This window comes from Lutjanus erythropterus, chromosome 10 (genome assembly GCF_056507025.1).
Source record: "Lutjanus erythropterus isolate fLutEry1 chromosome 10, fLutEry1.hap2, whole genome shotgun sequence".
Classification (NCBI taxonomy): Eukaryota; Metazoa; Chordata; class Actinopteri; order Lutjaniformes; family Lutjanidae; genus Lutjanus; species Lutjanus erythropterus.
Genome location: NC_139326.1, coordinates 40,684,454 through 40,698,737, shown reverse-complemented (window position 1 = coordinate 40,698,737; position 14,284 = coordinate 40,684,454). Strand labels below are relative to the sequence as shown.

At 36.8% G+C, this 14,284-nt stretch overlaps 1 protein-coding gene across 3 annotated transcripts in view; it reads right to left on the bottom strand.

Moving 5' to 3' along the window:
* pnpla7b (patatin-like phospholipase domain containing 7b) overlaps positions 1-14,284 on the bottom strand; it is a 34,704-nt gene that overhangs the window by 14,840 nt on the left and 5,580 nt on the right. For all 3 annotated transcript variants that reach the window (XM_084729330.1, XM_084729328.1, XM_084729329.1), the window contains exons 7-18: positions 13,836-13,976; positions 11,336-11,495; positions 11,112-11,192; positions 9,833-9,961; positions 9,566-9,646; positions 8,652-8,772; positions 8,495-8,572; positions 6,659-6,738; positions 4,108-4,257; positions 3,719-3,796; positions 286-491; positions 51-182 (exon numbers count right to left, since the gene is read on the bottom strand). In XM_084729330.1, the coding sequence (XP_084585456.1) occupies positions 51-182; positions 286-491; positions 3,719-3,796; positions 4,108-4,257; positions 6,659-6,738; positions 8,495-8,572; positions 8,652-8,772; positions 9,566-9,646; positions 9,833-9,961; positions 11,112-11,192; positions 11,336-11,495; positions 13,836-13,976 (1,437 nt within the window). The remainder of the gene's footprint in view (positions 1-50; positions 183-285; positions 492-3,718; positions 3,797-4,107; positions 4,258-6,658; positions 6,739-8,494; positions 8,573-8,651; positions 8,773-9,565; positions 9,647-9,832; positions 9,962-11,111; positions 11,193-11,335; positions 11,496-13,835; positions 13,977-14,284) is intronic.

The window sequence follows — 14,284 nt, the reverse complement described above, 5'->3', positions numbered from 1 at the left end:
GTATTAGCTGTTTCCATAAGAAGTCATGAGTGGCTCTGTAGAGCAGATACCTGTAGACAGCACGTCCAGCCTCCAGAGCCATCCAGTCCAGAGCAAAGTCAATCTGTCTGACAAATGGTGACACCCTCTTCACCACAGTGTGAGCTACGTTCAACACCACCCTGGGCTCCTCGCGCATAATCCTGCAAAGTTGAGAACACGGGTTTGTTTGCATCCTAGAGGTATGATGGGAAGAAGCCAAAGAACTAAATGATGAATGTTCTGTGTGCGTGAGCTTGATCCTACTCATAGAAGTGGGCCTTGGATATGGAGAGGAAGGTGCAGTCTCTGTGAGCTCGCACAGTGAAGATGAGGGGCTCCCCAGTGAGAACGGCCAGGTGACCCACCATCTCCCCTGGGTGGGTGGCAAACAGCAGGGACTCCTCCTCACGGTCTATCATACGCTGGTAAACATGGAGCAGTCCTGAGATGACAAATGCCACACTCACATCCTGTCAGTGGTGAAGAGGAGAAAAATTGAAGGGGTAGACAAGGAAAAAAAAGGTCTGATGAAGAAAACACATCTGTTAGTCTGCAAGGAAGTTTAATGGAGCATCAACACTCGACTGACCAATGTAACTGCATAACTCGTTCACTCAGTAAGTCTCAGCTTTTCACATTTATAAAATATACTTTAGCAAAAAAAGAAGAAATACTTGTAATCTGTTGGAATTGGGAATTTAATGTCAAGTTAGGTTAAGTGTCATAATATTAAAGCAATGTAACTTGATCATTTTCTGTTACTTTTGGATTAACTTCCTGTAAAATATACTGAAATTGTTCAGCCTAATATCTTGTTTTTAGAGCTGCAGCTAAGAATTATTTTCATCACCAATTAATTTATTGATTATTTTCTCAAGACGACATCAAACGTCTTGTTTTGTCCACAACTCAAACACATTCAGTTTACTCTCAGAGAGGAGTAAAGAAACCAGAAAATATTCACATTTAAGAAACTTCAATTTTGACTTAAAAAAAAAAAAGACTCAAAGTGATTTACTGATCATCAAAATAGATACAAATTAATTTAATAGTCCATTACTAATAGATTGTCCAGCTGTTCCTTCTTTTGTTGTGCACAATTTATTCATTTATTGATTGATTTAAAGACCTAAAAAAAAAAAAAAAAAGTTGAAATTTCCACCTAGTGAAGCATTTTTTTCACTAGAGGTCATGATAATGAATTGGCAGCTTTGTGTGCACTGTGTATGGGAGGATATTGTTCTTTATTTTAGAATTGCAATCCCTTTACATGTAATCCATTACCACCCAAGCCTGGCTGTGTCACAGTGTGGAAAACCTGGACACTGTTTGTTCAAAGATACACATGCATTCTGTGCTTTAATAATCTGTCATACAAAATCCCACAGCCCAAATCCTAACCAACCGAACACTGTCCTCCCCATTTAAGTTGTGCAGAGGGACAAGGCAGGGTTGCCCCCTCTTCCCTTTAATTTTTGCCCTTGCTATCGAGCCATTGGCCCAAAGTATTAGACTTGATCCCCAGATGCATGGATACACTACTAAAGGAACAGCTAGTAAAATATTATTGTACGCGGATGATATCCTTCTTTATATAACACGTCCACAGATCGCTATTCCAGCACTTTTAGATAAAATTAATTTGTTTGGAACCTTCTCAGGCTACCGAATTAACTGGACAAAGAGTGTCTTAATGCCGGTTCACATGGATGATTTGTCACTCCTGGTCAATCTCCCATTTAAAATTTCCTCAGAAAAATTTACTTATTTGGGGATAGAAGTGACACGGCAATATGCCTCTCTCTTTCAAGAAAACTTTCCTCCTCTTATAGAGAAATTGCGCTCTAGGTTGTTGTTCTGGGATACACTTCCAATTTCGCTGATTGGAAGAATAAATGCGGTAAAGATGTTTTTTCTCCCACAGTGCATCTGCTCCAAAATATCCCAATTTTTCTTAAAAAAAACATTCTTTAAACAATTAGACTCTTTATTTACTCCTTTTTTGTGGGGACATAAAGCCCCTCGGATAAGCAAGAAATATCTCTGCAAGCCGAGGCCTGTGGGAGGTTTAGCGCTCCCAAATTTCTTGTTTTACCATTGGGACTCAACGATGAAGACTTTCACTTTTTGGCTAAACACCACAATACCTCCACCTAACTGGTTACTGATGGAACAAGAGGACTGTCATCCATATTCACTAGCTGCAATCCTATTGTCCCCAATTAAAATCAGTAGGTCATTATATAATAACAATCCTATTATTCATAATATGATCTGTACCTGGAAACAGATCAAATCCAATTTTAATCTTAAATCTATATCCCCTGCTTTACCCATGGATAAAAACCTCACTTTTGTCCCTTCTGGTTTGAGTGGAGTTTTCTCTGCGTGGAGTCAGAAGGGTATTAACTGTGTCGGAGATTTGTATATAAGAGGTATATTTGCTTCGTTTTTGCAACTGCAGCAGAAATTTGGGTTGGGGAATAATAATTTCTTTCAATATTTACAAATTAGGGACTATATACGAAAACACTGAATCAAAATCATTATTCGATGACTGTTTGAAATTGCCAGCAAATGAACCAAAGTTGATAACGCATATTTATAATACTCTCTTATCATTGAGTTCCCCCCCTGCCCATATACATAGATGCAAGTGGGAGAAAGAACTTGGCAAACCGATTACAGATGATCTATGGGACAGGGCCCTTGAGAAGATTAATACCTGTTCATACAGTACAAGACATTGTCTTATTCAGTTTAAAATCATATATATGCTTCACTTCTCAAAAGAAAAATTACATAATATATATCCAGAGATATCACCTATGTGTGATAAATGCAAAGGTTCTGTGGCAACCCATCTTCATAGTTATGTCCTGTGCCCCAAGATTCAGTCTTTCTGGATTGATATTTTTAACATAATGCCTGAGGTCATAAGGGTTGTGATTAAGCCAGAACCTCAATTCACTATTCTTGGGGTATCAGAAACCTTTAAGAAGTTAACCAAAGCACAACAATGTTTTATCTCATATGGCCTCATAATAGCTAAAAAACTGATTCTCACATTATGGAAGAGTGCAAATGCTCCAACATCTAAGATGTGGCTGGAGGGCATAACTAATACACTTCATTTGGAAAGAATAAGACACGTTTTGAAAGATAGACTGCAACATTTCAATAAAACTTGGCAACCCCTTATATTATACCTTGCAAATATGAACTCAACTCAGCAATCCATCTTTTAGTACACTCTGCATAGTTTTAGACATATTTAAGAGTAAGGTCTTCGTGGGGGGAGGGAGAGAGAAGGATGGGTTAGAGTAATGGGGATTAGGGGATGGGAAGGGTCAAGGGGAGCAGCTGTAGGGATGGTCTCCCCAGTCAACCTCTTGTGTTCTGTGTTTTTTTGTTGTGCGTTATTCACCGTGTTTCTATCTTTGTACAATGTCTTCCTTATCTTTTATTTCCTTTTTTGTAAAACACTGCTTATGTGCTCATTTTTTAGTTGAGCCATCATGGATTTAATCTGTAAACACATAAGTAGACAAATGAGCCTAGAATGTATGAGCGTGTGTATATATATGTTATAAATGCTCAATAAAAAAGACATGGGAAAAAAAAAAAATAATAATCTGTCATACAAAGAGCAACACATTGTGAAGTGAGTGTCTGTCCTTGTAGACAACAGACTGACCTGGTCTCCCTGGTGGGCCACAACAGAGCCAGCTTTGACCTGGCGAAGGTTCACCCTCCCCTCCAGCAGACTGGGGTCCTAATAACATCAAATGGAATTTCCAGTTATAACTAATTCACCAAACATGGGTTCATAATTTCACAACTATTGCCAGATCAATATTTTAAAAGTACTTCACTGTTTGATTTAGATTTCTTTTGGTGTAGTCAATAAAGCTTAGGTTTTAATTGCAGTAATGCTTTAAAATATGATGTTCCCACTTTGTTCAAAAAGTTAAACAATAAGATTCAGGATTAATTCAGGAAATTTCAAACTGGTGAATTTTGTGTGCTGAGCACTCTTACAGATAAATAACACAAAGTTGTAGACACAGTTTAAACCTGTATTACCTGTATCTGGATGACCTGGAGCAGATCCTTTTTGGCAGCTTGGAAAATAGCATTAACCTTATTATAGTGGCCATTTGCTCCTCCAGCATCACTGTAGTGGTAAACAGCAGATGGAGTTTGCTGCATTGTCACACTCTTCTTTAGAATAGACTGAGGAGACAGAGAGACACAGAAAAGTGTCATGGAGACTTCACACCCTTTAGGAAGACACCAAAGCACAAATATCCTGTCTATGTCTATGTAGTGTACTACAACGATCCATTAAATCCATTGTGTATCACTGACATGTAACTTGCTACTCAATTATTTTTTTTTATTAATATACTCATTCTTGAGGATTGGTACAAACTTGTATTATGAGGGGGTTTTGAGTTTTGCTCTTCAATGATGCTGGAAAAATTAATTACATACCAAACTCTTGGCTGTTAAACCTCGTAAAGGGCCAACCTCTTTGTGATTATATTTTTTATTAATGTGACATCCAACAGAGTTGACATATTTTTTTCATTTTTTTTTTCATAGTGAGCAGCCATTTTATTTTTTAAAGTGTCTCAGAGTTCTCTTAATGCTAATCAAAATACACATTTAAACCATAATTCTTATTTAGCTTTGATTTAGAAGAGCTACAGAGTTGACATGTTTTAGTTGAGATACATCTGAAAGCAATATTATTGAATGAATTTGTCAAAATATAGAAAGTTCACCAGTGCTTCAGCAGTATTCCCACCTTTTTTAAACCAGGAAGTGAGACACAGGAGCTTAGGGTATAGCTAACCCTTTTTATACCTGATTTTAAAACAAAGATGCTTATAATAGCACATTTTTATACCTTATCAGTAGGTATTGTTAGCTTTAGATTTTGTAGGCTTTTAACTCATTTTTAATTTGTTGAAAGTTGTGACATTTAGATTCAAATTAAAACAAACGAAAGCTAAATTACATATACATACATATAAATCATTAAGGAATAAATGCTCACCAAAAAAAGGGAAGTAATTATTTAAAGTTTATTTTGGGTAGGACATGATTTGTCCAAATTCTCAAGAATGGATGACTATTACTATTACTACTGCTACTACTACTACTAATGGACTGCATTTATATAGTGCTTTATCATAGACACTTCACAGTGAATAGGGAAAAGTCACTGTGCTTATCACACATCAGCATGAGGTGGAGAGGGAGGGAAACATGGATGCAAGTAATGGATAATCATATGGCCAGATGGAGCCCAGCACTGGAATTAATAAGAACTGTCTGTATGTTTTGTCTTTCTTGGAGGTCTCCCATCCAGATACTAGACAAGGCCACACCTGCCTGGTATGGCTGCTGGTCAGGTACCAAGTCTTGGTCCAAATGTGGTTCTAATCCTTATACCAAGTAAATTAAGGTCAGGAAAACAGAGACTGATGATGTCCTCACACTACTATATTTTCAAGATGGTAATCTGGAGTCTAAAATGCTTTCACTTCTCATTAATTGCTCCACAACCTCATTAGCCAGCCACAGATTATGAGCCAAGTTTTTTCTCTTTTTTGTCATTTGTTGGTCAGCATGATTGTTACCATGGTTCTTAGTTCAGAGGTAGCCTGGGTGTAGGGAGCCTAGATTTTTAAGCATAAAATCATCTGTGATGGTCTAATTTGTGACTTGTGCATTAATCTAAGCGCAAAATAAAGACTGGCCAACACACTAAACAGTTTCTGGACCTCAATATTCGAAGTGTATTCATATATCTGCAACAAAACAATAGATCCTAATCCACATACGGCGATATTTGGTGTACCCTCCACAGCTCATAACATCACTTCATGTCAATCAAATGCTATAGCCTTTACTTCATTACTAGCACGCCGATTAATCTTAACAAGGCGGAAGTCTGCCAGCTCTCCCTCTTTTATACAGTAGATTAAGGAAGTAATGATGTGCCTTAAAATTGAGAAGCTGAGATCCACTTTGAAAGGGTCACTTGAAATTTGTAACAGAACCTGGTTTCCCTTTATTGACTATGTGGAGAACTTGGCTTTCCCAGCAGTCTGAAGCCAAATTTGGCACATGAGCTAATGATTTAACCTGATTCTGATTCTTTAATTTTCAATTTAATTTCTTTTCTGAGTGCTGAAAACTTGTATGATGCATTTACTGTACTGCACAGCTGTTGTTGTTTGTTTGTTTGTTTGTTTGTTTTTGCCTCCAGCCAATGTATTCTTGTATCTACCTAACTGTGACAGAGATAGTTCACCGCTGATGTGATAGACTTGATTTGTTCTAAGGAGCCTTAAGTGGACTCTAAGCCTATACTTATATTTTATGTCAGTGCTTCGTGGGGGTCTCGTTGATATGTCTGTCCCACCTTTTTTGTTTGTTTGTTTGTTTGTTTGTTTATGTTTTATTAGTGCTGTGGATGTCTTGTTTTATTGTATTAAATTGGGAAAATGAATAAAAAAAGTGTTTAAAAAAAATAAATAAATAAAGACTGGCCTGACACTACAGACTAGTGGAATGGATCTTTGTGAAATTGGTCCCAGATGTTCAAAGCCTGGATTCAAACCTTCATAGGACTGTGAGACATCTCCTCCTTAGCAACTCTGGCCCGTTCATACACTCTGTTGAGGTCAAGTGACATTTCACCTGCAAAACACAAAATGTTGATAGTAATTATATTGATCATTAGGCCTTAGTATCAGCAACAGTTCAACAGTTTTTTCAACTCAAATATCTTACAAGCTTTTCACAGCTAGTAGACTAAGCTACAAGTTTTCTGGTTAAAAATTCAGATTATTTCATTCAGGTTTGTCAGACTTTTGTTACTATAAGTGGTCTTAATCCTTTGATGAGCATAAAACTTGCATAGCATGGGCTGCAGAAGTAGGAAATTATTGGTGATTTGGTTTTATAATAGCAATAAAGGAGTTATTACAGACAACCTGCACGTATACTAAAAATCTGCCCAAATGGAACTGATACAAAGTTGGGTTTCACTTTTTTGACATTAACTTTCAGATAAGTAGAGGGAAAACATGCAAAGTTTCTAAATGTAGGGACAACACATTCTGGCCAATTGGTCGACTGGTTCATCAAAATTTTCTTGACTGTCTAAATTATCTTCATTCAAAATAATTGGTCGAACAATTGCTGATGTTACTTTCATTAGAGGAGAGGTGCTTCTTGATCCATTATTTTCAGAGTTAGGACATATGCAGACATGATGTATTTTGAGTGACAAGCTATTTATTGAACATTTACTTGGCTCCAAACGAACTGACAACATGTGAAAGCACCAGCACAAATCACTACATGCTGAGTGATTTGTGCAGTGAGAATAAAGAGTTTGTTTTTGATGACAGTCTGTATGGATTTTACTCTGTTGGACTCTTTGTCAACAAGGAGCAGCAGGTAAAAGTTCAAGCTCAATGATAGATTGCTATCAGCTGTCTGTGACCTGACTTCAAACATGACAGCTATAACTTTTTGCCATGTTCTATGATCTTTTAAAGTTTATCTTGTAGGTTAGCCTGGCATTAGCATGTTTTTAAAGGGATAGTTCACCCAAAAATGACATTTCAGTCATAATTTACTCACCTTCATGCTGATTAAAGGTTGGGTTTAGTTTTTTAGTCCACAAAACACTGCTGGAGTTTCAAAGGAAAACAGCATTGCAGAATCTTCCAAACAACTGAAATGAATGATGACCAGTTTTCAAACATAAAAAACAACAGAATAAAAATGTAAAATGTCTCCATACTACTTGTCTGGTGTAATCCAAGTCCCCTAAAGCCCCAACATGCCAAGTTGCCAAAAAAAGCCATTTACACCATATTTTAGCCTTAATCTTCACTGTAGATCTTTAGCTTGGAGCCATGTTCACATGTACACTGTCTGAACTGTGTGTGTGTGTTGTGATGGTGTGTGAACAGCATGGTGGGACTTTAGGAGACTTGGATTGCACCAGACGAGCAGTATGGAGGCATTTTATGTTATTTTTCCAGTTGCATCACTGTTTTCCTGTGAAACTCTAGCAGTGTTTTTTGACAAACAAAATAAACCCGACCCTCAGTTGGCATGAGGGTGAGGAGATAATGACTGAATTTTCATTTTTAGGTGAACTATCCCTTTAATGTGAATGGCTGGAGTGATGTTGGAGACAAACTCTGTGACTATAAAGCCTCATTTGAAGAAACTAAATAACAAGTGGACATGTGTGTCTAAAAATGTAATGCCTAGTTTTCAACATGTTCCAGGGCTGTCTACGAAAAATGTTACCCATATTTTTTAGTTCTATTCAAACTTGCAAATTTGACAGTGTACTGAATTACATATGTGCTATTTTGATAGGAGAGACACTACAAATAATAAATATGATACTGTGTGTGTATATGTACTGTACCTGTGACAGCCAGTGGGCTGGATAGAGAGCGGGACTTCTTGTATTTAATTGTGGACACGTCAGAGAGGCCAGACTTTTCTGAAAATAGAAAACTTTAGACAAAAACTATCACACACACTGCTGCTTGAAATCTTGAGAGAATGTTGTTGTTTCTGACCTGTGTCAGTTTTTTCGATGCTCAGATCATCAGGTTGGGACGGTTGCCTGCGGAAGCCTCTGTGTGGATGGGCCTCACCCAGAACATGGGCCACCGACACCAGTGAGATGGCCTGACTCTCCTGTAACACACACATCAATCAGTATTTAATAAAAACAGCTCATTTGAAAACCTACTAAATCAACTGAACTAAATCAATAAAGTGGAATTCCAATATCAGTGGTGTGGTGATGGTCCATCTGTGACATGATGGATATGATTGAAGTTTATTCATCACAAAAACTCATAAACTCTACATCAGTGTTTCCCAAACTTTTGTCTAGGGACCCACTTTATAAAAATGACAAACGATCACGGTGCAATTTAGGCTAACAGTAACTAACAAATAATCTTGGGAAGAGTTAATTTGTGCGTAAATAAACATGTTTTTACTGCCATTTCTGCATCACCTTGTATTATCTTGACATCTTTTATTGAAATCATATACATTTTAAATACTACATGAATGTGAAATAAATTTACTTGAGACACTACATGAGACAAAAGAAGCATACTTTGGCAGAATTAACAGGTACTCATTTTTTCCTCTTATAAATAAAACAATATACACGGTTTAAATCTTACATTTGCTGAATTTCTTCCATAGTCTTTTATTTATTTGTTGACCCAAATAAAATCTCCTAAAATCTTTTAAAGTTTTTAATAACTACACACACCATACACATACACACACGTATATATTTAATATATACACACTATTCATGCTCTTAGGTGAACAGAATGAATCAGAGCAGCAATGACAATAAAGGAAAAAGAGAAAAATAAGTGTGAGGTCCTAAATCTGTCTGTAAATGACAAGTGAAAGTAAGATAAAACCAGAATCTGAAGCTCAGACTGACAAAAAAAAAACGTACCGGGTTGAAGAGCTCAGTGGTCAGGCCGAGGTAGTTGTGTAAGGCAAGGAAGGTGACTCTCTGGAGACGCACCATGATTATCTACAGTACAGAGGACAGCACAATAAAAATACAGACAGCACTGTTAATACCAAAAGAGGGGAATGGATACGCTCTCTAAGGCTGCCTGTGATTTGTTGCATGTTGTGCACCAGCTTATATGGTATTTGCAATGCCGGTGGCTCTTTTTTTGATGAATCAAATTCTTCTTTTTCTCAGTGCCCATACCTGGATGACACGGACCAGAGTTTCAGGATATTTGTCAAAGACTGACTGGAAGGCTGCAGCTGGAAGACGCAGGACAGTGGAGGGGACTGCAGCTCTTGCAGACACTGTTTTGTACGGTGCTGGATAGCCCTGAAATACAGACAATACATTGTGTGGAGAAAAAAAACCCCAGACATTATGAAGACTAAAAACTGTCACAAAACAGAGTTTGGTTGTACTAAACAATACATAAAATGTAGACATGAGTACAAAGTGAAGAAAAGGAGGACCGGTGTACTGAATAATTGAAAAATGATATGATAAGATACAGAATTTGAGCAGGGGATAGGTCACATATAGGCTCCAGTAAAAACATGTCCAAAACCATGTCTAAAAATGAGAAAACGTCCATCTCTATCAGACAAAGTATTCAGCTCAGACTATATACCAACCAACAGTAGAGCTACAGTTTTCAAATCTGGGTATCACTTTATAGTAAGGTGCTTGAAGTAATTGTATTAACATTAATATGTATTAATAAGACTGTACAAGTGTTAATAATGGCACAATAATAAAATTAGATAGATCATCAGTTAGATCATTAGATATTTATAAGCACTTGAGGTTTTTATTCTCATTCTTAAACAGTTTGTAAACTGTTAAGAAGTTTCTTATAATAGCATTACAAACACATTTATTCAGTTTAACTAACTTACCAGTTAACTCATTTGTTATTGCTTTATCAAGATTTCTACATACTTTATTATACATTTATTAACAGTTAACTCTTCACCTGATCTAAAGAGTGAACAGTGCTGATTGAGGTTAATTAATACTTTATTATACACTAAACAATGACAGGATCATGGTTAACGTTAATTAGTGCATAATAAACGATTAATTAACTTCACTACTTCACTTCAAAATGCATAGTTAACTGTTAATAATCACATAATTAAGTTTGCAGAAACGCTTAGTATAAAAGCTTAGTAAAGGTTTAACAGTGACATAATAGGGAAGTGAGTTAAAAAGAATAAACAATTAAAAGAATCTCATAAGGCTTTTATTAACATTCTTAAGCGGTCTATAAATTGTTTATTATAAGTGTTTATAAACAATAAACATGTTTATTTTGCTATTATTAACACTCATATGTCTTATTAACACATATTAACTGAATAAGCATCTTATAAGGGTCTTACTATCTATTAACTAATGCTTATTACAGGCACCTTAATATAAAATGTTAACAACATCTCTTTTAAATGCAGGTGTATGACATAAGAGGATGAATCCATACAGTAATGATGTCCAGGATACTGAGCAAACTGTGAACGCTGTCTCCTGTTAAAACTTCCTTCACCACAGCATCTGTACCATCCTGCCGGAGGAAAACACATGAGAGCAGAACAACAATCACAACACAACTTCAATATATACACAACAGCAGAGAAAACAAGGGCTAATCCATCACTATGTGTGAAATACTCATGTGATGTCTGTGATGCAGCCCTGTGGTCTTACACTCTCATGGATGCACAGCTCCAGGCGACCATCTTGAACCACATAAATGCTGTCATCAGTGTCCCCTGGGCGGAAGAGCGCCTCCCCCTGGTGCAGCTGGATCAGCACCATGTGACGACACAGCTCCAGGAAGAGAGGCTTCTCAAAGTGGCCCAGCACCCTGGTTACAACAAGGGTACATACAGCGTAGTTTTATTACTATTAATGAAGATGAGCATATGTCCATTAAAGGGAAACTTTGCCAGTTTTTCAAACTGGACCCTATTTTCCCAGGTTTTTGCAATTAAAAAGGTAATGGGGCAGTAATGTTTGACACTGATCCACTATTGCGTGAGCACTGCCGCCATCAGCAGGCAAAACAGGCTGCAAAAAATCCCTCCAGGTAACTGCACACCATCAAAGTGTGTCTATTAAAAGTGCTTATTTTGTCACTGACAGGCTCACATTGTTATTCTACATTATGGAAAACATTATGGAAATGATTCATACAGAGATAGAGCTTAGAGAGTGAAATACATTTTGTTTAACCAGAAATTGACACTACATCACTCTCTTTAAAGCAACCAGACTCCATGGACACACACAGTAACATTACCTCTCTGAGGGCTGTACTACAAAGGAAGTTCAACACAGCCAGGCTTTCTTTACATCAGCTGCTTGACAAAACCTGAACTCCCACTTAGAGATAGGGTATCATGACAGTGGTTATCAACTTGCTATCAACCCAGACTTTCTTCCTCAGACTCTGTGCATGCTCACATAAAAAGGGCTGTTTGGTGTGATCAATATAAAAAATATATCATGTCAAAAAGCAACACTGTTGCTGTAAATAAGGCAGGAGAAGTAGAATGCTGTCAGAAAATTACTGATTGACTGAATGTGATCTTAATGCTGCCGTTTATTTCTAACATGACAACTGCACATTAAACAGTTACACTTCGTACAGCAGATTTAAACAAGATTCTGTCAGTCTGACACTGTCCTACAATAACAGAGATGTGGAGATCACTTAGGTTTTTGACCAAATCAAAGTAAAATGAATATAACTTAAGATTTTCTGTGATGAAATAGGATAGATGGATCAGTTTTCTAATCAGTATTCTGAGCTGCAATGTCAGCAATGCAAAACAGACTTTAAATAGTAAATAGTAGTAGTATTCAATGTGGTATGTAGTTGTTTCATTGTTATTTTAGTGTGTGGATGATACAGTGTGTAAATTTGAAGTGTTAATATGATCTGAAGCAAACAGGAAAAAACGAGAGGTTCCTGTGAAAGCACGATGCATACAGTTTGTGCTGCTGTTACATTACATTATGTTACATGGCGACATTACACAGCTTCGTATGGTGATGTTATGAATGTATAGTTCAGATACTTTTCATTTTTAATGTCTTCTCTCAGTTTATAATCTATATCACTCATAAAGAACTTTGTTAGGAAAATAATTAGATAAAATGGCGCTTTTTACAGCCAATTTAATGTGAAACTCAGAACGTAACCTGCTCCTGACCAGGTTATGAGTTCAGCATCAGTTACCATGGTGATCTAGCCAGGTTAAGGAGAGACACCTTCATGACACTGAAAACCCTGACTCAATATACCTCGCTAACTCGTTAATCTAGCTTCATAGTACAGTTTACCACTGCCTCGACTGGGTTTTAACTCTTTCAAACACAAACAAACAAAACTATCAAAGTCACACACAGAGGTTGGAAGCAACTAAGTACTAATACTTCGATACTGTACTTGAGTAGGTCTTTCAGGTATCTGTACTTTATTCGAGTATTTGTTTTTCTGACAACTTTTTACTTTTACTCCCTACATTTTAACACAAATATCTGTACTTTATAATCCTTACATATTAAAAAAAGGCTTGTTACTTTAGCTTTAATGTATTTGAGCTGAATTATTGATTATTTTTGTGTTTTTTGTGTGACTGCGTGCTGCCGTTCAACATCAAGACTGATTTTATCTGAAATGGATGGGACAGTAACACAAAAAAAGATTTCTGGGGGTATCATCAATGCATATCACGCACAACAGACATAGCAAGACTAAAACAACAGAACAAGATGAAGAGATATAACAAGATGAAAAACAGATTAAAAGACATGACAAGACAAAAAAGATCTAACAAGACAAATAACTAATAAACTTTTTTTTTACACATATATCTGTACTTCTACTTGAGTAAAGACTGTGTGGACCTTTGCCACCTCTGGTCACACAATAACACAAACAAACTAACCAATCAAGGCAGTGGAAGACTAGACCATTTTTGTCAGAGAAGTCTGTTTGCTTTGACCGAGGCACTATAGTGTCTTCCAAAAGTACCCACATACCCACTTCAAAAAGGTCGAAGTATCCATTTAACCAACTATCAAAACGTTGACTGATCGATCACATTTTAATATGCTGAGTATTCATTACTCATTTTATATGTAATGATGGGACTGCATAGAAACTGTGGAGGATGAACATTAACTGAGCTTCATTTACCTGACATTTTTCAGCATGTACAGCACCTCAGAGGGCAGATGGGAGTTCTGCACATCAAACTCAGTCAGGTCAGCCTCCAGCAGACAGGGAGGGGGCTCCTTGTGCTGCAGGGTGGTGGGCTCCCTCCGGATGCGCAGGATCCTAACACAAACACACACACACATAAAAAAAAAAGTTCTTCATACTGAAAAATGTACGTTTTTTACTTTGACTGGTAGAACAAGTCTCTGAGGTAAGTCTCAGCTCAACATCTGTCTTCTTTCAGCACTATGAAGTTTCTCTCAGTTAAACTGAAACTTAAAAATACATCACTAGTGCCTGCTACAACCCATTATATTTCATTTATTTTCTTCTTCATGATACTTTCTCTACTGTATGTATTTATATTACAAATCTTCCTTTAAATAAATTTATGTTGTTTATTTAGTTTTAATAAAATTCTGAGTGAC